The 24,713-nt window shown below is 50.4% G+C and overlaps 1 protein-coding gene across 1 annotated transcript in view; it reads right to left on the reverse strand.

The window, feature by feature from the left end:
* Positions 1 to 24,713, reverse strand: part of LOC130123768 (PH domain leucine-rich repeat-containing protein phosphatase 1-like) — a 73,308-nt gene that overhangs the window by 26,952 nt on the left and 21,643 nt on the right. Inside the window, 3 exon segments of the mRNA XM_056293059.1 lie at positions 1,415 to 1,563; positions 3,711 to 3,836; positions 6,906 to 7,102. Of these exon segments, the coding sequence (XP_056149034.1) occupies positions 1,415 to 1,563; positions 3,711 to 3,836; positions 6,906 to 7,102 (472 nt within the window).

Below are 24,713 nucleotides of genomic sequence, written 5' to 3' on the forward strand. Positions count from 1 at the left end.
AAAAAATGAACAGTCACGAGCCGTGGGATTTAGAAAACGCCAAGTAACAGATACTCCATAGGAGTTTAGAAATGTATTAATAATAGCGTAACATTTAGAAAGACAGGCAGGTTTTGATGAGCTACGATCAGAGTGGTGGACAAGACACAGTTCAAGTCCCCACCAAGTATAAGACTGTGTGTACTGACTTCAGGTAAGTAGGATAAAAACATCCTTACAGAACTGCAGATCATCCCAATTTGGAGCGTATATGTTGGCTAGAATAACCAGACTACTATACATCCGACCAGTGACAATTATGTAACAACCCCCTTGAATCGAAAGCGAGATATTTTTGTTAATCAGTATAGCGGCCCCTCTGGATCTGAACTGAAATTTTGAGTGGAACAACTGGCTGAATAGCACTGAGAACAGCATTGTCCAAGGCAATAGCTTTAGCTTGGTTGGTGCTAGCCATCGTGTTAGCACCCTTAACACGTGTAGTAGGCATAGTGCGTGGTTATAATGTATTACTCAAAAAGACATAGTAGTAAAAAAACATACCACCAAAAAGATTATTTGTGCTCAGCTGAACAAAATGGGCAATGTAGATACAAAAGCACTGCTGTTTATCGAATTATTGAACAATTGGCAGGGAGCTCTAAAATCTTCCAGCCTACCCACTCGTCACGCCACCCGAAGTCCCGCAATGGTAGACTTCTTTTGCTTCTTTTTCTTTCTTTTTTTTTTGCACCTCTCTCTAACTTTCACACTTGGACTGTTGTCTCCCTGCAACAACTCGCTTTTCAAGGGATTACAGAGTGAGACTTGTGCTGTGGGTTAGAAATGGATCGATATCTTTATAATTCCATTATTCATATTGTGGCTAAGGCTCTTTAGGCTCCTCTCATAACATTCTGAGCATATTAGTGCCAAAAAAAAACAGTGCTCTTTTAATGGACATCATTTGGCAAGTGCATTTGCCTCGAAAGATTACACTGCTGCTTGGTGTGCAGCAGTAGGATGATGCAAGCTTGCTCAATATCAGTATAGAGCAAGCTCTCAATTTTCAAGATTCAGCTTGCCATCACTTGGTTTGACTCATAACGATAAGAAAATACGGTTTAAGTTTAAAAAAAAAACAAACAACGAGTTTCCCTCTGCAGACTACTGTCTCAGTGGCTTGTTTCTTCCGAGCTTCAACAAGCCCACGTATTACCACGGCCCAGCTCTACCTGTCTTATGGCCAGATCAAGCTCAGCTTCTCAAGCCCTGTCTACTCAACCCTTGCCCAGGCCGGCCCATTCCTTGTCAATCCCCATTGGGTGCTAAATCTTTAGCCTCCTTCAGAGTTCTCCTCTCTGTCCTATCTCACTACTGTCCCCTAGCCTCGCTGTCATTCGCTGGTTGGTTAAGCGGTGCCACAGCATCGTACCTCTGCAGCTGCTGCAGCCTTTGGTCTGCAGGCAGGAAGTTGTGTTTGAGGTTGAGGTGGGTGAGGTCCTGGCTGTAGAACAGGTTTGGAGGAAGTTGCTCCAGGCTACAGCAGGACAGGTCCACTGAGTTGATCCTCTGGGACACCATCTAGATTGGATGGGGGAGGGAGGAGGGAGGAGAGAAAGAGAGAGAGATAGAGACAGAGAGAGAGAGAGAGAAAGAGAAACCTAGCGTTAAGAGGATTATAGCTACCATGGCGAAACCTCACTCATTTAGTGCGTGTGAGTGCATGTGTGTGTGTGTGTGTGTGTGTGTGTGTGTGGCCTGCTCTTATGGGGTCACGAGGTCACTTCCTGGCCAGTTGTCTTAGCATTAGAGGATCAGCAGAAGTCAAGGCAGCGTCAGACATGTTAGATCATGCTACTCATCTAACATACATCACACGCCATATTTTGGCCTAAAGTATTGTCAGTAGCACACTCCATCCACCTTCATCCGCTCATTTTTATGAGACGTTAAGATGCCGAATTAAAAACTCGTGTCACAGCATAAACCCCTAACCTAGTCTTGAGGCAGGACCGCTGCAGTTTGTCCCAGCCGTTGGGAGCAGGGTAAGATACGGGCTCCTCAGTTGTCAGTGGGTCACGTGCCGCTCCTCTCCAAGCTTCTATTCTGAGTGGCCCTATGGGCACCGAATGACATGCACGCCCCTGATAATATTTAGAAAATAGGTTTCCTGACTATGGCCTACTTGAGTTCAAATGACGGAAAATAGGCAAGGAGAGAGAGGGCCAAGGAGAGAAAGAGAGGTGTTTATGCAAGCATGTATGTGTGGATGGGACTGTGTGTGCGTGTGTGTGCGGTACAGTATGTGTGTGTTTGTCCATCTGTGGAGTGACTTGGGTGACCTACTACAGAGCGGGTCTACACAGCAGTGAAATATAATAGCTTAGCGATCTGTCCGGCCCATGTGGGCTGTACATCATAGTGAACGTCACGCCACCTTTTCATATTTCACCTGCTGTCTCGTGCCGATATACTGTTAAACAGTACCGGCAGGATAGCATGTGCAACTATTCTCTCTCTTTCTCACTCCTAATCTCTCTCTCTCTCTCTCCCTCTCTCACCAGGTTTACGCCGCATGGGGAAGGGATTTTCCGTGGAGAGCGGCGGCGTGTTGTTTGAACTGCACGCTAATCAGGCACGTCTTTTGACGTGCAACAACCCGAAATGACTGAACATCTGTTTTCGTCTGGATAACTCAGTAACCAAACCTTTTACACTTGGAGAGTGGTATTTTACAGAAGACCGGATATTTATCATCCCTATGATTTAACGGTGGTGTGCTCACGTAGGCGTTAACGCTAGAACGACCCAGATGGCCGCGATGACCATTTTGGATTTTCAAAGTTTAATAACTTTCTGGAGAGAAAAAAAGAAGATACAGACCCGCCGCTCCCTGAACGCTCCTAAAATTGCACATATTCGCATTAAAGCGAGTTTTCCAGCAATTGCACACAAAAAAGCTATGATAAGATCTACCTAAAGCGACCATGGCCGTCAAAATGTCCGCTTGTAATTCGCGCGTCATTGTTGTGCGTCATGTCAGTATTTATGATGTGTGTTGGTTGCGTCATTTCCCTCGTGAAGGTCATCGCTCTGACCTACAAACACGCTGGCGCTCTCCACTGCAGAGGAATAGTCGAAACTCCAGCATGTCTGGTCACAGACGCCGTTACAGACGCACCATGACTACCACCGAGGCGTTGCGGTATTACAGGCGTTGGACGGCGGCCATTTTTGTATGAAAAATGTATTAAAGTTGTTAAAATGTTAATTGGTGTATTAATGCGGTGTATTAATATCTCAGTTGGGTATTTACCTTGACCGAATGTAGAGTTTAAAAAGCGTGGCGGTCATTTTGACCGCCCATGGTCGTTTTAGGTAGGAGTTCTAGTGCTAAACAACCCATAAACACAAGAAGAGAGTTACAGGCCGCTAGATGGCCCGGCATGAAGCCTGACACGATGTGGTTCTGAGATATGAAGCATATATGATCGTGTAGCGCATTGCCCCGATGCATTTGTGTGAACACCCCGCGTGGCTGCAGAACTGCAGCCGGTGTTAGCTAGACTAGCTGTGGTCTCCATTCAGCACCAGTGTGCTGAATGGAGACTACACTTGGCAGCCATTGCGTGTTCGTTCCCAATGCTAGCTCCGCTCTCTCATAACACACACACACACACGCACACACACACACACACACACACACACACACACACACACACTGGTACCTTGGCAGCGTGTCTGTGCCAGCGCAGGTGCTCCGTGAAGCTGTCGAAGCTGACGTAGTAGGTTTGACTCTGAGGCCCCGCCGAGCTGAACGCCAGGCAGTGGTTGTGCTTCTTCACCTCCTCCACCTGCAGCACAGCAGACACAACATCACAGAACATTACCAGCGGAGAAACTACTCCACACCGTCCGACAATCTCACACAGACACGCGCACTCCCGTCGGAGTCCATGACGTGTGTTGCCGCGAGAGAACAAGCTACGCACTCTTCTAAGGAAAGTGAACATGATGAGACATCCTACAAGCTGGCGAAGTTCTCGTTTGCACTCGCTGACATCCTGTTGTTGCTATTTTGAAAATTAATGCGGTTGTGTTTAATGGCCGCGGGGCTGCCAAGTTCGGTCAACCGGAAGTGTACTCATATGCATGTGTAACGCATGCATGACCCTGACGTAATGCGCACGTGTGTGTCACGTGAGCAATAATAAAAAAATTTAAAAAAAAGTTGCACGGACAGAGTTGAGAATTTACTTTTTACGCACGCACACAAACTCGGTCGCACAAAACATACACAAGTGCACACGCCGGCAGACGAGCAAAAAAAAGAAGAAAAAAAAGCACAATCACATGTGCACAGACCTCTTCTGGATGAATGACTAAACTGGTTATGGTGTGTGAACACCATACCTGCAAGGCCCTAAAGTTGTGTAAAGGCTTTTTCTGTGAGAGCTCGCACACACACACACACACACACACACACACACACACACACACACACACACACACACACACACACACAAACAAAGGCACTTTATGGATGAATGGCTGACAGGCGGTCATGTATTGCACATGACATGTTTGAACAGTGGGCGTGGAGGGCTACGGCCACCCTCGGTTGGTGCTTCCCCAAAAAGCCGCCGCTATCTGTTAGCCTGAGAGCTTATTCATTGATCTCACTGAGTCACAAAGCAATAAACGGATAAAAGTCATTACCAGAGGCTTGCCCCTTAACTCCCATCTGCAGTGAGCTCATCCCAAAGTCCAAAAAAAGCATTTGTGAGGCATCACAATGAGACACATTGAAAAGGGCCACACCATAATAAGGCTCCAGCTAGCAGGCAAGAGAACACAGTAGGCTCCATTAGCCTACATAACGGATCATCTGACAAATGTAGATAAGAGCAGAAAATCCTCCAAAAACATCCATTAAATGTTTTGAGCATATGAAGTTTGGGGCAACTAGGCTAAGACCACACTGGGTTCACCGAGGGTAGGGTTGGGCATGTACGATGCGTATAGATGCTCTGATGAGCCAAAACATTATGACCACTCACAGGTGAAGCAAATAAAATTGATATTCTCCAAACAGGGCGGCACAGTGGTTAGCGCAGTCGCCTCGCAGCAAGAAGGTCCTGGGGTCGAGCCCCGGGGTAGTCCAACCTTGGGGGTCATCCCGGGTTGTCCTGTGTGGCGTTTGCATGCTCTCCCTGTGTCTCCCCGCCTGCCGCCCAGTGACTACTGGGATAGGCTCCAGCATCCTAGTGACCCTGAGAGCAGGATAAGCGGTTTGGATAACGGATGGATGGATGGATGGATTCTCAAAACAGGGGCACATGTTAAGGTCTGGGTAGATTAGTAAGCAAACAATCAGTATTCGTAGTCAACGTGTTGGATGCAGGACAGATGGGCAGGAGAATACATGAGCGACTTTGACGAGGGCCAAATTGTTATAGCCAAACAACTGGCTCTGGGCATCTCTGGGAAGGCAAGGCTAGTGGGGTGCTCTCGGTATGCAGTGGTGAGTACCTACTGACAGTGGTCCGAGGAGGGACAAACCACAAACCAGGGACACGGTGTTGGGTGTCCAAGGCTCATTAATGTGCGAGGGCAACGTAGACTATCCCACCTGGTCTGAACTGACAGAAGCTCTACTGTGCCAAAATTCACAGAATATTTTAATGACGGTTACGGGAGGAATGTGTCACAACACACGGCGAATCAGAACCTGCTGCGTTGCCTAAGACCGGTCAGAGTGCCCATGGTGACCCCTGTCCACTGTCGAAAGTGCCTACAATGGGCAGGCAAGTGTCAAAACTGGACCTTGGAGCAGCGGAAGAAGGTCGCCTGGTCTGATGGGTCCCGTTTTCTTTTAGATCACGTGGATGTGTGCCATGTGTGGAGGGAGAGTGATGCTCTGGGCTATGTTCTGCTGGGAAACCCTGGGTACGGCCATTCATGTGGATGTCAACTTGACACATGCACTCTACCTAAACATCATTGCAGACCAGGTACACTCCATCATGGCAACGGTGTTCCCTGATGGCAGCAGCCTCTTTCAGCAGGATAATGTGCCCTTCCACACTGCGCACATTGTCCGAGAATGGCTTGAGGAACATGATGAAGTGTTCAAGGTGTTGCCCTGGCCTCCAAATTCTCCAGATCTCTATCCGGTTGAGCATCTGTGGGATCTGCTGGACCGACGAGTCTGATCCACGGCGGTTCCGCCTCGCAACTTACAGGACTTGAAGGATCTGCAGCTAATGTTTTGGTGCCAGAAACCAAAGGGGGTCCTGTAGAGTCCATCCCTCGGCGGGTCAGCGCTGTTTTAGTGGCACATGGAGGACCAACAGGCAGGTGGTTATAATGTTTTGGCTGATCAGTGTCCCTATGGTCTGGTATCTTTTTAACCTTTAGATGGTTTTAAACCAGTTTAGCCACTCTTCGAAGTTTGTGTGAACATTCCAAATGAAAGGAAAATAATCAAATGTCTTGACATGCCTTTCATTTGTCAAGTATACCATTCACTACATTAGCCAAAAATACTCAATATCACACGGTTATTTTATATATAAACCATTTCTTAACTGAATTTCCAGAATAATTTCTATATACATATGGACATACACCATTACCACGATTTAAAATTACATATACCACTGGTACAAGATTTTGGTCATATCACCCACCCATAACTGTGGGCATATGTTGGGTGGGCAGGAGCTGTTGTTGATGATGTTGATGTAAATGATGTCACACTGGGGCACAGACTGCCCTCAGAGGTGGTGTGCCATCCGAGTGGAAGTGAAATCACGCTGATGGAAAGCTAATTTCGGGGCAGTTAACCATTAAACAACAAGGGATGTTATGAGACAAGGGTGTCATTGCTGCAGTGTTGCATCATTATGACCCTTCCATACCTTTCCTCCAATAAGTGGCAGGATGTGCATCTTGCCAGTCTGGCTCTCCTTGACCGAGGAGACAATAAGGCAGGTGCCACACAGAATGACCTGCCGTCTGGTCCAGCGGTTGACAGGTAGCTGGAGCTTCCCTTTGCGAACGTTATATGTACCCGACAGTTGGATTCGCTCTGAGCTTTCGATGCTGTGTGGCTTCCCTGAAACACACAAGAGGGGAGAGTTCGTGCAGTTAGCATTTGTAATTTACCTCGGCATAGACCCAGCAAAACCTTTGGCATTGGCTCAAAAGGAGTATTAGTATAACACAGATAAAAGGCAAGCTGATGTGTTTGCAGACCATAAAATCAATATTAAAAATAAAATAAAAATAAAATTTTAAATAAAATAAAATTTAATAAAATAAAAAGGATAAAAAAATAAAATGTTAAATAAAATAAATTCAATAAAATCAATAAAATAAAATAAAATTCGCCGTTCTGGTGGCCGAGCGGAATAAACCGCCGTTCTTGCAACCCGCTCGTCACGTGGCTGGGAGGTTCGTATCCCAGACTCGCCGTAACCGGTCACGGCCAGAGCGTCCACGGGGTAAGGCCTTCATTAGACCACCCTTACCCGAGGGATAGCGGGTGTAGATCGGTGTAGTGTTCGGGGACTCGTCGTTCTCCAGCGACCCCTCTGGCCCACCCGGGCGCCTGCAGCCAAGCAACCGAAAGCATTCTCCCTACGCCTCCTTCGCGGCCTGAGGGTGATGCAATCCATGCGAGGCTTCAGCGTGTAAAATAGCGAGAGCAGCCGACACGAGTTTGAAGGAAGCTGGTGTTACGACTATCTCCTTCCTGTGGAAACGCGAGCCAGGGAAGTTATTCGACAAGAGTTCCGGCCATATGCCATTGGGTTAATCGGGTGGGATAAGGGGAAAAATTAGAAATAAATTAAAAATAAATAAATAAAATAAAATTCAGCAAAATTCAAAATAAAATTCAATAAAAAGTCAAAGGCCAATAACCAACAATGGTGTATTGTGAAGCCAATAGTGAGAAAAAGATATGTGTATTTAGCTGCTTGGTACACGACATTGATTCGGATATGAGAAATGGTACCACTGTGTTTCGAGGAAGGGCACTAACACAGAGACACTGTTTTAGCATAAGAAATAACTACGGTCACCACAACGCCATGACTGGGCTACTTTGAGCGCACATAGCATTTAATAGCTGGCGTTTAGCAATGGAGTGCCATGCATAATAACAGGTGCACATATCCTGTATTATTCCCTTATAATTTGTGCTGTCTTTATTCTCTTTTCCTCCATCTGTCTGTCTCCTCTGTCAGCCCTGTTCTCTCCCTCCCCCTATCAGGCTGCCAAACCTGACAGTCAACGCCGCTTATCAGGCGTTCTGTCAGCCAGGCTGTCTTATCGGCCCGTCTGAATATCCACCTGTTTTCTGTCTACCTCCACCTCCGCAAAACCTCCCCAAGCTGTCATGCTCTGCCCTTTCCTCGTCTTTCTCCCACCACCTGTCTGTCTGTCTGTCTGTCTGTCTGTCTGTCTGTCTGTCTGTCTGTCTGTCTTTCTTCTGTTTTGTCTTTCTTGTGCTCATTCCTCTGTTCCCCCCCATCCCATCTACAGATTCAAGTTTTGCTCACAGTGTCGAGCCATGCGGTCTTCCTATTCCGCCAAAAGATGCTTGGCTTACAGAAGTTTTCCCTTTCCAAGTGACAGATGGTCAGAGAAAATGTGTCACATACCGTGGCCTGCTGTAAACTGGCTGCATCCCTTTTTTGCGCTGTCTCTTTCACACATATTTCCCTTCGCTCTGAGCACACGGAGCGGCTCAGGAGGAGTCAGTAGGCTAAGTACTAGCTTGAACATGCTCTTACGGCTCTGAATAATTCAGCTTCTGGTCTTTTACGTGCCAGCTTTAAGACCGACTCCAGCACACTGCCTTCAGCTAACATGGTAAGCATAGCTGAAAACAACTCTGACCAGAGTTCTGCACATTCAGTCTGAGGTGTCAGTGTAATGGAGTTATCTCAAGTCATGCACATGAGATATCAGCATAGTACAACACGTCATCACAGCTTCTGACATTGTCAGTGAAGCAGAAACTGATGTCGATATGCGTGCAGTTTTTGCCCTTATGTGTACGGTTATTTTCAAGTTCTCAAATTTGTATCTGATACCCACATTTTTTTATCGATGCAGTCACTGAGAAATACATTGTCCGCTGTGTTATGGGCACAACCAACGGCCAAGTTTTGCAAATGAATATTTGCTCGAATACCTAGTGTTGTGTAGACAATACTAGGGGTGGGACGATACTGGATCGAGTTCCGAATCGTTTGATACGGTCTTCACGGTTCGAGACGCTCCCCGTTTCGCGAGATTGTGCGTTATTAACACTAGAACGACCGGGATTTCACGCCTACCTAAAACGACCATAGGTGGTCAAAATGACCGCCGGTTTTTAAACTCTAGATTCTGTCAAGATAAATACCCAATTGAGATATTAATGCATTACATGTGTTAGCATGTAGGTTAGGAAACGACTGACACCTAAATTAGCATTTTAACAACTTTAATGTGCATGGATAAGTAGACACGTTAGTCCTTGACTAACGGGTCGGACCCTTTAGTCGACTGGTTAACGTTGTCGCTTGCGGTGTGGGAGATAAGGGTTCGCGTCCCGGCTGTGGCGGTTCCCGGACTGCCCCCCCTGATTCGCTACAATACTGTGGCGAATTCAGGGGCCAGCTGGGAATCCGCCGCAGGCGGGACACGAACGCGGGTCTCCCGCGCCACGGGCGACCGCGCTAACCAGTCGACTAAAGGGTCCGACCCGTTAGCCCACCGGCTAGCGAGTCTACGCATCCGTGGTCGTTACAATACTATTTTTACAAACGATTCAAAACCGCCGCTGTCCAACGCCTGTAAATACTGCAACGCCTCGGTGGTAGTCATGGCGCGTCTGAAACGGCGGCCGTACCCACACATGTTGGCAATAACAATACCTGAAAAACACAACGGAAAACACATCTTGCTAATCTAACGAACGCCACCAGGCCTACAAAGCGTGAAATGTAAAAAAGAACTGAACGTTGCGAAGGAAATGACGCGAGAACACACGTCATAAATAGTGACATGACGCGAACTATGACGCGCACGATGACGCGCAAATTACGCGCCGTCATTTTGCCCGCTCATGGTCGTTCTAGGTCGATGTTGTCATAACTTCTTTTGTGCAATTGATCAAAAATTCATTTTAATGCAAATATATACCAGTTTAGGAGCATTCAGGGAGCGGCATTTTTGTATCTTGTGGTGACCCACATCTATATATCGAGAGACATTCACCTAAGAGGACGGTGTGCCTTTAAGGGAAGAGGCGAGGGGTCAGATAATGCACTTCCGCTTCCGGTTGACAGTCAGTTCAGTGTCGTTGTCAGATGTATGACATGCTAAGTTGGAGCTAGTAAACTACCTCGACTACGCCTACTCTCACGTCTCCTGTCTCGTTGTTTTCTAACTCCACAATCTCTTTTTTTTCCCCACAAAGTTATTAAACGTTTGAAATCCAAAACGGTCAAAATGACCGCCTTGGTCGTTCGAGTAGTTTTCGAAGTTTTAAATTAAGCAGCTGTGCTACGCAACAAGAAAACATGGCACAACATGTTGTTAGAACTTGCATTACGTTGGAATACGTGCCTCGATAATGCCAAAATGTTGGGCCTAATTCTTAAATGAAAAACAGAGAACCGCAATGGTGTTTTGTCTCTTGCTTCCCAAGGCGTCCACTGCGTCGTATGGACTCGAAATCGTGAGCCCTGAATCGTGAGATGCGTGACCCGTCTCGCCCCTACAAAATACACTACTGACGTTGTGTTACCTGGAGACGGTTGGGTGGAAGTCACGTTTGACAACCAGGGTACGCTACCCTGTCACAGTTAACAATATCCGGCATTACGAGACCTCCTTTTACAGATGAAGAGGGGGCATGTGTTGCATTATACAAATTATTCACAAGGTTTTAGCCTCAATACGTCACATGGTTACAGTCTGCCTATTTTTAGGGCTTTGTAAGAACACGCTCTCTCTTCCCACACAAACAGTTGCACGCTAGTATTCAGCTTCATCTGTCTTTTGCGCACACGCAAACACGGGGATGGGCACAATCCCACGTGTACGTACAGATGCGTGTGCACACACACACGCGTACACACGCACACTCGCACACGCACGGTCCTGTTTGGAAACGGACACAGCGGCAGCGATTAACCGCCTCCACACGCGCATCCATCCAATTGTTCCCCATGTGTTTTGATGGACTGAGGCAGGAACAGACTTTGTGAACAGGAGAACAATGCGGACAGCTGGAGTGGGCTGCTGTTGTGACACGAGTTTCGAAAACAGCCTCGCAGTCCGGCGTCGGGCCAGCCGTCCCGAAGGCGCACGGTGGGACTGGATGGAGGCAGGCCCGTGCGGTCTGGCCTTGGAAACGCTCCGCGTGGGAAGGCGAGGAGATGGGTGGGACTCCCACGTGAGCATCCTGTTTACACAGCGGCGGAGTGGGGGGGGGGGGACAAGAAGGACCTCTCGATAACCCTTCATTAGAAGAAGGAAGTTATATTAAGAGCTTCACACCCACTCCGGTTGCTATGTTCTAACTCTCTCAGCTGTAGGCCACCCACGTTAGACATATTTTAAGCTACAACCGTATTCGGAACAGTGACCACCCCATCACCTCCACACTGTTACGTGCACAAAAAGTGTGTATTAAAAATAACAAGAGCCCCGCGGAGTAGGTGTGGTCGTGTGAAGATGTGTTAGAGGTAGGAGTACCATGGTGTGTGTGTGTGTGTGTGTGTGTGTGTGTGTGTGTGAGTGCCTATCTGGGTATATTGTTGCTGTTGCTTTCTGCGGATGGTTTCCTTCCTTTCCCCGACCTCAGGAAAAGATGGTTTCCCTTTTAAACGTCCACAAGCCATGTGTGCACATTATTCAAAACACCCACACACGTGCTCGTGCACAGACATAGACACACATTTGCAATATGGTGCATGACCGAGCTCAATTAAACCAGCCGAGACTTGAATATACTACAAAGAAGCAACCCAATTATCATGAACAGCAACTATTTTCACATCCCTGCCGTGCTTTGATCATTTACAAATGTATTTTTCTTTTATAATAATTGTTTTTTTAACATGTCCCTTGCACATTGTTTTTAATGACAATAAACTGAATTGAACTGAAATATTTTTTATTTCTTTTTATTTACCAATAAAAATTTGGCGGCACGGTGGCCCGGTGGTTAGTGCTGTCGCCTCACGGCAAGGAGGTCCTGGGTTCGAACCCCGGGGTTGTCCAACCTTGGGGGTCATCCCAGGTCGTCCTCTGTGTGGAGTTTGCGTGTTCTCCCCGTGTCTGCGGTGGGGTTTCTCCACGTGCTCCGGTTTCCCCCACCCTCAGAAAGACCTGCATGTTAGGGTTAACACTCCTGTCTGTGCATGGCGAGACCAACTGGAGTTGGTCCCCGGGCGCTGCACTAGTGGCCGCCCACTGCTCCTCGCCACACAGCTAGGATGGGTTAAATGCAGAGGAAGAATTGCCCCACGGGGGGGTTAATAAAGTAGTGAAAATAGATAGATACATTTTAAATTCAAATGTATGCCACATCATTTTCAAACCAATCAAGTATGATGATGATGATGCACAGTTGAGCGTGGAAACTAAATGCCCGCTACAAAACAGGTGGTGGCTCGGCGATTCTGACAGTCTGGGGCAGAGTGTACTGCAGCCAGATAAGGAAACAAGTTAACTTCACGGCATGCGGTAGTATGAGGAAGGAATTCACACATTAATTCTCAGTTCCGTCTCATACGACTGCAGATGTTATGCGTGACACGAGATGCTGACGCACGAACATTCAGGAATCCACCGCAAGTTATTCTAGCCCTTTTTGGCATTTTTAGATGAGGTTAGATGAGGACTACCTGTCCCGGGTGCAGACACACACACACACACACACACACACACAAGAAGATTAGGCATACCTGATCAGGGGCACTGCCATAGTATTTGGACACCATCAGTGCTGGTATCGGATCAGTAGCCAGCAAACTACAAAGACTCCTCCCTAACCAATCAGTGTCCCCGTTTCATCCATTTTGAAGAAGACGGATATTGTACATGAGCCTGCAGATCAGAGCCCAGTGTTTCTCCAGCTATCTCCCCTTCAGCAGATCTAAGCCTCTCTGTTCTGGGCCTTTTAAGTGATAACAAGGCCACCTCCCTCGTTGATCAGCCTGCCCTGCTAAATGTAACCTGACATCGGTGCACCTCTACTACAGGACCGGGCATGCCGCACCTTAGGGCACTGACGACCCACATAAAGCGCAGCAGAGTATGTGCACATTTGTTTGTTCGGATGCCAGTGTGCACACACGGGCACAAACACAAACTCCCCCCCCCCCCAGTTGTGAAGCTCCTCACCTGGCTTTGTAATTCACTTCAGTAAATGGACAGTGACAGATGATGCACTCGGTAGCAGGTTTCTTGGCCTTGAGAGATTTTCCCCGAAGCTAAGGTAACATGTTGCCCATCTCATATCGGCCTCCCTTCTCCTCGCAGAGGAAGAATCTCTGACACCTTAATAAGGGATTCCGGGGTTATTAAAAAAAAAAATCAAATTAATGATCAAGTGATGGGTTTGCAGAGTGAGATGTCAGTGGGAAAACCGGAGCTGAAGGACACCGGTTGAGGAAAGATGGCGAAAGAATTGAAAAACGATAAAAGCCGGGTAGAAAACGTGAGGTCAGCTGTTACAGGGGAACGCCACATAAATAGCACAGATGTCCTTCCATTAAAAGACCCACACAAGTGCATGCAAAACGTCCCACTGCATCAGCCCTAAAGGTCTGTGTTTGCGTGAGAGAGCAGGCCATGTTGGGGAGGGTATGGGGCAATCTCTTGTTACGCTTCCTTAAAACCTCGCTGAATCAGACCCACATTTCATTGGCTGAGCCGCTTGGCCCCGAATCAACCTAAATCCCTATTTGTTTCTCAATCTGCAACATCTCCTCGTTCTCTCCCAATGAAATTAAATAATCATTCCGACATTAAGTGCCGGGGCATGCTAGGTCAGCTGTCTCCTCGTAGTAGCCCAGGACACGAGGCTTCCCGGCGGTGACGGAAAAGGTAACGGCTGGTTACTGGCCGTGGTTGAGCAGAACCAAACCAAGACAGGTTATGCATGCACTGTCACCATGTTCTCCTTTAGTCTCTTGTCACCCACCAGGACAATACGCGTTTACTGTACGTATGCGGCATGTGTGAGCTGTGTGCGTGAAAGAAAAGCAAGGGACGGGGACTTCCTGCGAGGTCTCCAGGTCTTTTTAAACCTTGTAAATTCACACTTCCACAGTTTCTGAAAGGAGTAATCCTCAATTAGCAAACTTTCTCAATCTTCCAAACGTCCTCTCTAAAAGTTCCCAGACCTTCTCTACCGGACTACGGTGAAGATTTACAGGGGGGTGCCTCCCAAGCTGGCTTCTGGTACTGAGGAGGTGGTGCTGTGTGAAGTGGAACAGGCTGTTAAGGTTTGCATGAAAGTGATAAGGATATGAGGTCTGTTTGCATTGGAAATAAGTACAACCTTATGTGATAGTGCTACATTATATTGCATAAAGCTATATGGGCACTTTATCTATTCACCCCCCCCCCTTTTCTCCCCAATTGTACTTGGCCAATTAGCCATCCCGGTCATGGCTCCACCCCCTCTGCTGATCCAGGGAGGGTTGCAGACTACCACATGCCTCCTCCAATAGATGTGGAGTTGCCAACAGCTTCTTTTCAACCGATAATGAGGCGTTTCGCCAGGGGGACGTAGCGCATGGGAGGATCACGCTACCCCCCCCCCCAATTCCCCCTCTCCTCTGAACAGGCGCCCCAACTGACCAGAGGAGGCACCAGTGCAGCGACCAGGACACATACACACGTCTGCTTCCCCCCCCCAGACACGCCCAATTGTGTCTTTAGGGACGCCCGACCAAGGTAACACGGGGATTCGAACCGGCAATCCCCATGTTGGTAGGCAACAGAGTAGACCGCTACGCTACCTGGACACCCCGGGCACTTCGTTTATGTACGTGTTTATTTGTGTTTATCTGTGTGTCTATTTGATTCCCTCAATTTAAATTCAAAATATCGCCAAATATCTGACAAGCAATGCTGGTCAACGTATCTCCGTGTTAGGCTGTATAGCAAAAATAAAAACATTATCTCGTAAACCCAAGCATGCTGAAAAATGTTCAAGTCAAATAGAAATAGATATACTGTCAAGGCTAAAATCAACTTCCAGAAGCGCCACCGTGCAAACTGCAAGTGGCAACTGTCTCACAACAAAGAGACAACGGAGGTGATAGCTCATTAAACTAACATGACATCTTAGACAAATTGTTACTCTTGTGATTGGACTGGTAAAGTATTTTTCTATTGATTATAATAGCACAAGTGTGACTACATATATTATTATAACAGCACAAGTGTGACTGAATATATTATTATAACAGCACAAGTGTGACTGAATATATTATTATAACAGCACAAGTGTGACTGAATATATGATTATAATAGCACAAGTGTGACTGAATATAAACCGATCAGCCAAAACATTAAAACCACCTGCCTAATATTGTATAGGTCCCCCTCGTACCACCAAAGCAGCTCTGACCCGTCGAGGCATGGGCTCCACAAGACCTCTGAAGGTGTCCTGTGGTATCTGGCACCGAGATGTTAGCAGCAGATGTTAAGTCCCGTAAGTTGCGAGGTGGGGCCTCCATGGATCGTACTTGTTTTTCCAGCGCATCCCACAGTCGGATTGAGACCTGGGGAATTTGGAGGCCAAGGCAACACCTTCAACTCTTTGTCATGTTCCTCAAACCATTCCTGAACAACTTCTGCAGTGTGGCAGGGCACATTATCCTGCTGAAAGAGGCCGCTGCCATCAGGGAATACCCTTCCCATGAAGGGCTGGACCTGGTCTGCAACGATGTTTAGGTAGGTGGCGCATGTCAAAGTAACATCCACATGAATGCCAGGACCCAAGGTTTCCCGGCAGAACATAGCCCAGAGCATCACGCTGCCTCTGCCAGCTTGCCCTCTCCCCATAGTGCATCCTGGTGCCACCTCTTCCCCAGGTAAACGGTGCAGACACACCCGGCCATCCTCATGATGTAAAAGAAAATGTGATTATCACACCAGACCACCTTCTTCCATCGCACCATGGTCCAGTTCTGACACTCACGTGCCCACTGTAGGAATTATCGGTGGTGGACAGGGGGTCATCATGGGCCCGCTGAACAGTCTGCGGCTACGCAGCAAGCTGCGACCCACCGTGTGTGTTCTGACACCTGTCTATCATAGCCGGCATGAACTTTTCCAGCAATTTGAGCTCTTCTGTGGGATCAGACCACACGGGCTAGCCTTCGCTCTCCACACGCATCAATGAGCCTTGGCCGCCCGTGACCCTGTCGCCCTTTCGGCATGGCGTAGTAATAGGATGCCACCTTTCCTACAAGTTGGCTGGTCAAATTCCTGCCCTGCTAGATCTGCCCGGGTCGACTGTGAGTCCGTTATTGTGAAGCGGCAACGTCTCGAAGCAACAACGGCTCAGCCGTGAAGCGGCAGGCCTCACAGGCTCACGAAACAAGACCTCCGAGGACTGAAGCACACGGCGTGTAAAAATCCCCTGCCCTTGATTGCAACACTCACTACCGAGTTCCCAACTGCCTCTGGAGGAAACGTCAGCACAAGGACTGTTCATCGGGAGCGTCATGAAACGGGTTTCCATGGCCACACTGCCACACGCAAGCCTAAGATCACCACCATGTGCAACGCAAACGCCATGTTAATGCCCATGCTTCTGGAATTTTGGCGGCACAGTGGCCCAGTGGTTAGCGTTGTCGCCTCACACACACACACACACACACACACACTTGTCCTTCTATACTTGTGAGGACCCTCAGTGGACTACAGTCATATCAGCACTACATGCCTAACCTTGATCCCAATTATAACCTTAACCCTAAACCAAAGTCCTAACCCTACTTGAAGTGAAGACCAGTCAAAATGTCCTCACTATGGCGTCCGGGTGGCATAGCAGTCTATCCCGTTGCCTACCAACATGGGGATCACCGGTTTGAATCCCCGTGTTACCTCCGGCTTGGTCGGGAATCCCTACACACAAAACTGGCCGTGTCTGTGAGTGGGAATCCGGATGTGGGTGCGTGTCCTGGTCGCCGCACTTAGCGCCTCCTCTGGTCAGTCGGGGCGCCTGTTCAGGGGGGAGGGGGAACTGGGGGGGGTGCGTGATCCTCCCGTGTGCTACGCCCCCCCTGGTGAAACTCCTGTCAGGTGAAAAGAAGCGGCTGGAGACTCCACATGTATCGGAGGAGACGTGTGGTAGTCTGCAGCCCCCCCCCCCCCGGATCAGCAGAGGGGGGTGGCCTCCTTCACCCTGAACAGCCCAGCACACTTTATGTTTTCTCCTCTCTTTGGATCCCTGCTCGGCTCTGAGTCGGTAATCTGGCACCGTAAACAGGGACAAGGGCTGAGGAGCAATTTGCTGCCACGGCTCAGGTAACCATGAACTGTCCCTCCGAACCCAGAGAGGGGGCCGACGTGGATAATTAATATCCTGATGCATTCACTGGAGTTGTAATAACTCACCTCCCTTTGGGCTGTCACAGATGAAGGACACAATCAGAGAGAGCCACGGACGCACACTGAACAAGACCAAACCAATTCCTCTCCATGCTGCGGGGGTGAGACACATTCTGAATCTAAATGAGGTCATCGCCAGCAATGTCATCGCCATCAAGCCATTACCCTTTGCCCCTGGAGAGGAGAGAACCGAACCAGCCCTCTGCCACTTGAAATGTTGTACAGTTTGAGTTATCGGGTCAGTTCAGTTCCGTCTGCTGCCTGCGGGGGCAGCGGGGGGACGTGCAACAGCCAGCAGAGGACCCGAGTGAGGCGCTTCAGCGTTGTCTTTAACTGTTGCATTATCTTTGGCCGACGGAGGCATCTGGCTTGTGTGCACACTGGGTTGTTCTTCACAAGCTTAATATTATAACATGAACGTGTGGGGGCGGCACGGTGGCGCAGGGGTCAGCGCCATCGCCTCACAGCAAGGAGGTCCTGGGTTCGAACCCCCCGGGGTTGTCCAACCTTGGGGGTCGTCCTCTGTGTGGAGTTTGGACGTTCTCCCCGTGTCTGCGTGGGTTTCCTCCGAGTAGTCCGGTTTCCTCCCACAGTCCAAAGACATGTAGGTCAGGTGAATCGGCCGTACTGAATTGTCCCTGGGTGTGGATATGTGTGTGTGTGGGCGCCCTGTGATGGACTGGCGGCCTGTCCAGGGTGTCTCCCCGCCTGCCGCCCAATGACTGCTGGGATAGGCTCCAGCACCCCTGCCACCCCAGTTGGGATAAGCGGCTCGGATAACGGATGGACGGACGGATATACATGTGGGCACATAACTGCACTAATACACACACAGCCATGTGCAATGTCATATTTGCAAAAATACCTGCCTGCCACCTCCCCGCCTAATGGACTCTAAAAGGACCTACTCACACACACACACTTGGACCGTGGACCACATAAAGAGGAGAAGGTCTATAAATCAGGCTGCACAGATATGCTGCTAATTCAAACCAGTGGCTATCATTCACCCACAAGAAGTAAATGACAGTGCACGGGGGGGGGGGGGGACACCGGGACATTGTTAGAGAGACTGTCCTGCACACCGTTCGACACGTCCGGATCAATCATCCCGGACCAGGAGCAGAACCAGCGGAGGCCGCAGGCAGCACGGCGATGAGGCATGCGTGGCTGCTCGGTGACGCCAGGTATCAGTATTTCGGTGTGCCGGGGAGAGGGCTTTCCCTTGTGATCCCCTCCCTCCCTCCCTCCCGCCGGTGGGCGAGAGAGGGGCCGGGAGGGTTGACGTAGATACTAGGCTGTGTGTTCCCCCCCTCTGCTCACCTCCTCTCTTCTCACCCGAGGCCTCCCCCTGCCGCTGTTACGTAACGAGTCTCGTTATGAAACCGTGCGCTGGAAACATGAGCCCATTGATCAGCTACCACGAAGCCAGCGAGACCGCGCGCACACACACACACACACACAACACACACACACACACATTTAACACACACACACACATTTAACACACCATAGCTCAGGGCTTTGTTTTCTCTCTGTTTGTAAATGCAAGTGTTTCGGGTTTGGTGGAGGGACCAAGTGTTTCGTGCAAGACAGAACATACAATAACACAATTTACATGACGACCGTGTGTACGTGTGCGTGGTGTGCGCTTGACAAAACCACATTTTTTGCAACACAAGTCAACGTAAACCTGAGTGAAAGCCTGCAGATTGCCGGTATGAATAATTCAGGGCGTTTGTGGGCCGGCATGTGTTACGAAGGGGTCCGCATCTACGCGTCGACGCGCACCGTGATCACTGTGCCTGAGAGAATTACAGCGGTGGACCGAGTGAGGAGAGGGGGACGGGAGGGGGGAGAGAAGGCGAGGGAGAGAGAAAGAGAGGGAGAGAGGGGGGGAGAGAAAGAGAGAGGGGAGCAAGAGAGGGAGAGCGACAGAGAGAGAGGGAGAGGCAGAGAGGGGGAAGGAGGAGGGAGAGGGAGAGAGAGAGAGAGGAGAGGAGTGAGAGCAAGAGAGATCAAGAGAGATCAAGAGAGATCAAGAGAGCGACAGAGAGAGGGGAGGGGGGAGAGAGGGAGAGAGAGAGGGGAGGGGAGAGGTGGGGCGAGAGAAAGAAAGAGGAGAGCAAGGGAGGGAGAGCGACAGAGAAAGAGGGAGAGGCAGAGAGGGGGAAGAAGAAGGGAGAGGGAGAGAGAGGAGAGGAGTGAGAGGCAGAGAGCAAGAGAGATCAAGAGAGCAACAGAGAGGGGAGAGGGGGAGAGAGAGAGGGGAGGGCGAGAGAAAGAGAGAGGAGAGCAAGGGGGGGAGAGCGACAGAGAAAGAGGGAGAGGCAGAGAGGGGGAAAGAGGAGGGAGAGGGAGAGAGAGAGGAGTGAGAGACAGAGAGAGCAAGAGAGATCAAGAGAGCGACAGAGAGGGGAGAGAGGGAGAGAGAGAGGGGAGGGGAGAGGGGGGGCGAGAGAAAGAGAGAGGGGAGCAAGAGAGGGAGAGCGACAGAGAAAGCGGGAGAGGCAGAGAGGGGGAAGAAGAAGGGAGAGGGAGAGAGAGGAGAGGAGTGAGAGCAAGAGAGATCAAGAGAGATCAAGAGAGCGACAGAGAGAGGGGAGAGGGGGAGAGAGAGAGGGGAGGGGAGAGGGGGGCGAGAGAAAGAGAGAGGAGAGCAAGGGAGGGAGAGCGACAGAGAGAGAGGGAGAGGCAGAGAGGGGGAAGGAGGAGGGAGAGGGAGAGAGAGAGGAGAGCAGTGAGAGGCAGACAGAGAGCAAGAGAGATCAAGAGAGCGACAGAGAGAGGGGAGAGGGGGAGAGAGGGAGAGAGAGAGGGGAGGGGAGGGGGGCGAGAGAAAGAGAGAGGAGAGCAAGGGAGGGAGAGCGACAGAGAAAGAGGGAGAGAGAGAGGGAGAGTCAGAGAGGGGGAAGGAGGAGAGAGAGAGGAGAGGAGTGAGAGGCAGACAGAGAGCAAGAGAGATCAAGAGAGCGACAGAGAGAGGGGAGAGGGGGAGAGAGGGAGAGAGAGAGGGGAGAGGAGGGGGGAACGAGAGAGGGGGCGAGAGAAAGAGAGAGGAGAGCAAGGGAGGGAGAGTGACAGAAAGAGGGAGAGAGAGAGGGAGAGGGAGAGAGGGGGAAGGAGGAGGGAGAGAGAGAGCAAGAGAGATCAAGAGAACGACAGAGAGAGGGCAGAGGGGGAGAGAGAGGGGAGAGGAGAGAGAGGGAGAGAGGGGGGGAGGGGCGAGAGAAAGAGAGAGGGGAGCGACAGATAAAGAGAGGGAGAGAGAGGGAGAGGCCGAGAGGGGGAAGAAGGAGGGAGAGGGAGGGAGAGAGAGGAGAGGAGTGAGAGGCAGAGAGAGAGCAAGAGAGATCAAGAGAGCGACAGAAGAGAGGGGAGAGGGGGAGGGAGAGAGAGAGAGAGGGGGGGGTGATGTATAGGATGGATTAACGTGGGGGGAGAGAGAGAGGGGCCTCAGAGATGGGGGGAAAAAAAGGGAAAAAAAGAGAAGGGCAGAGGAAATAAGACCGCCACAACGGGGAGGGAGCGTCGCACACGTCTGATAAAAACCGTAAAGATCCCCCCCCCCCCCGTTGTTGGCGGTAAGCGGTCTTCTTCGCCTGTGCTGAAGTCCGCAGACGGGTGGGGCTTGTTACACATCCCTTCCAGTTGTGCGCCCGGTTCGTCACAGGTCAAATCTATGAGGCCGCGTAAGCTCGTGGCCCGTTGGTCGGGCCGCACGCCCGCTTGTCGGCGTGCGGGAGGACGGTTGTGTGGTGTTGCGACGCGGCCATGCTGCGTCTCCAGCAGGCCACGAGGAGCTGCAGCTCCGAGTCGGAGAGGCAAGAAGCGGGCGACGCTTCCACACACAAAAGCGGGCACGTAATAACACGTGCGGCTTGAGCTACTGTTGTGCGATAACAAGCTGGCAGGGGAGCTAGCGTGCCTAGTTATGTAATATGCCTCCCTCTCTCTCTCTCTCTCTCTCGCTCACTCACACATACAGGCGGTGACCCTTAGGGTTTTTAAGTTGCACCCCTCGGTGTACGTGTGTGCATATTTTAGATGAATAAATGAATGTTTCGCCGTCGACAGAAAGTCTGCACTCTTGCCGGCCTCCCCTCTTTTCTTTCCCTCGTCGCCATTTCCCCGTGCCTCCGCAGCGCCCGCTCCCTACCGGAAGTCAAGCCTTCGCCGTCTCCAGCCGTCGTCCGCGCCGTCTCGCGTCAACATCCTGTCCACGTCTGTCCGTGTGCCATCACATGGCGGCACGGTGGCGCGGTGGTTGGCGCTGTCGCCTCACAGCGAGGAGGTCCTGGGTAGTCCAGCCTTGGGGAGTCATCCCAGGTGGTCTTGTGTGGAGTTTGCATGTTCTCCCCGTCTCTGCGGTGGGTTTTCCCCGGGTGCTCCGGTTTCCCCCACCATCAGAAAGACGTGCATGTTAGGGTTAACGCTCCCGTCTGTGCCCCTGACCGAGGCAATAGGAAGAGATAACTGGAGTTGGTCCCCGGGTGCTGCACGGCGGCTGCCCACTGCTCCTAGCTACACAGCTAGCATGGGCTGCCCACTGCTCCTAGCTACACAGCTAGCATGGGCTGCCCACTGCTCCTAGCTACACAGCTAGCATGGGCTGCCCACTGCTCCTAGCTACACAGCTAGCATGGGCTGCCCACTGCTCCTAGCTACACAGCTAGCATGGGCTGCCCACTGCTCCTAGCCACACAGCTAGCATGGGCTGCCCACTGCTCCTAGATACACAGCTAGCATGAGCTGCCCACTGCTCCTAGCTACACAGCTAGCATGGGCTGCCCACTGCTCCTAGCTACACAGCTAGCATGGGCTGCCCACTGCTCCTAGCTACACAGCTGGCATGGGCTGCCCACTGCTCCTAGCTACACAGCTAGCATGGGTTGCCCACTGCTCCTAGCTACACAGCTAGCATGGGCTGCCCACTGCTCCTAGCTACACAGCTAGCATGGGTTAAATGCAGGGAAGAATTTCCCCACAGGGATCAGTAAAGTATCTCAAAATCAAATCTTTTCCTGTCTCCTGCCCTATCTCGATCTGTCCTAGCCAACCCCCCCCCCCCCCCGCTTCAAGACCACTAAGAGCGGCGTGCTCTCTAGATGCTTCCAGAGAGCCGTCGTTTCCACCGCAGCCTACTCAACACCCCAACATGTCCTCGTTCAGCCAGAAGGTCAGCCAAGACCGACCGAGCTTCAGCCTTTGAATGATGAGATGAACAAAAGGAGGATTTCCGCATCATACAAGATAACGTGCGTACTCTTAATTGTTTATGAGCATTGTTTAAGCCCCTACGCCGTTCCAGCACACCCTGCCGCACCCTGACCCTGCCCAATCCAGCCCCCGGTCCCTTCAGACGCCAGGCCCCCGGCGTGTCCTTGGCACAGCCAGCAACAGCGTGCTCAAGGAGTGTGACAGCTCCAGGTCACCGCAACCCGGGCAAACGGTGGCACACCCTCGTTAATGATGCAGCTTGCCCATTTGGTCCTACGGTACTTTCCCTAACGCATGCAGACACACCATCATGGGAACACACATACAAAGGGTCCATTTCTTTTTCGTTTTTTACCCCTCCTTTTTCTCCCCAATTGTACCTGTCCCCACTCTTCTGAGCCGCCCCAGTCACTGCTCCAGCCTCTCTGCAGAGCTGGGGAGGGCTGCAGACTACCACATGCCTCCTCCGATACTGTGGAGTCACCAGCTGCTTCTGTTCACCTGACAATGAGGAGTTTCACCAGGCGGATGTAGCGTGTGGAAGGATCACGCTATTCCCCCCAGCCCCGCAACAGATGCCCTGACTGACCAGAGGAGGCGCTAGTGCAGCGACTAGGACACATACCCACATCCGGCTTCCCACCCGCAGACACAGCCAATTGTGTCTGTTGGGACGCCTGACCAAACCAGAGGTAACGTGGGAGATTCGAACTGGTGATCCCCGTGTTGGTAGGCAACGGAATAGACCGCTACACTACCCAGATACCCAAATGTACAACTTTTAAGTTGTACATTTATCTCGCACATCGAAATGTTGATTAATGGCGGCTGCTTCTCTGCATATGCAGTTCAGCCACTTCCCTGGTGCTATGCTATCAGACATACAGCCAGAGTATAAGCTTCAATATACAATCTATATAGCTGCAGAGAGAAAGGTTATATCAATACATGATGCCATGTGGACCCATTAGCATCTACATGTTTTCAGCGGAGGAAGATCCACTACGGACAGAAGGGAACATAGGAAATGCAGGTGGCCACAAACACCACTGGCACTTCACCGTCATATTTCATGGGTTACGGATGCCCGAGATGGAGGAATTTTAACACACGGTGGAATGAGGACATGCAACGTTTCCTTGAACAGGAGATGGCCTGAGTGACGGGGTTGAAAGTCCTGTCAAAGCAGAGACATGAGCTGAAAGTACTATAACGCTGCCACTTTTTTTTTCCAGGTACACCCGAGTCGCCGTCGACTCTCTCAAAATACACAGAGAGGAGACATCTTATGATCTAATTATTCAGGCCGCCGTTTTTTTCGTCAGCGGTGTTACTGTGTCACTTTTTGAAGCCCAAGTCTATTTGGTAGAAAGCCAAGGACAAAGACAACAGCAAGCGCCAGACGAAGACGCAGACCTCTCTCGTCACTGCCAGCTGTTCGCGGCTCCCGCCTTCGTGGGATCGATTGCTGCTGCTTACGGGCAGGCTGCTTATGCTTATAGTGGCCCAGGGGTTAGCACTGTTCCTGGGTTCGAACCCCAGGCTGTCCCAAGTCCTATCTATGTGGAGTTTGCATGTTCTCCCCGTGCCTGCGTGGGTTTCCTCCAGGTGCTCCGGTTTCCCCCCCACCATCAAAAAGACATGCATGTTAGGGTTAATACTCCTATCTGTGCCCCTGAGCAAGGCAGTGGAATGAAGAACTGGAGTTGGTCCCCGGGGGCTGCAGCTGCCCACTGCTCATATACAATAGGATGGGTTACATGCAGGAAACTAATTCGTTGTAACAATACAACTCGTTGTGTGGGTGAGTCTGGGAAGACATAAGGCTAAGGGAGCTCACCCCAACAGAAAAGCAAGCTGTGGCG

This window comes from Lampris incognitus, chromosome 14 (genome assembly GCF_029633865.1).
Source record: "Lampris incognitus isolate fLamInc1 chromosome 14, fLamInc1.hap2, whole genome shotgun sequence".
In the NCBI taxonomy this organism is placed as follows: Eukaryota; Metazoa; Chordata; class Actinopteri; order Lampriformes; family Lampridae; genus Lampris; species Lampris incognitus.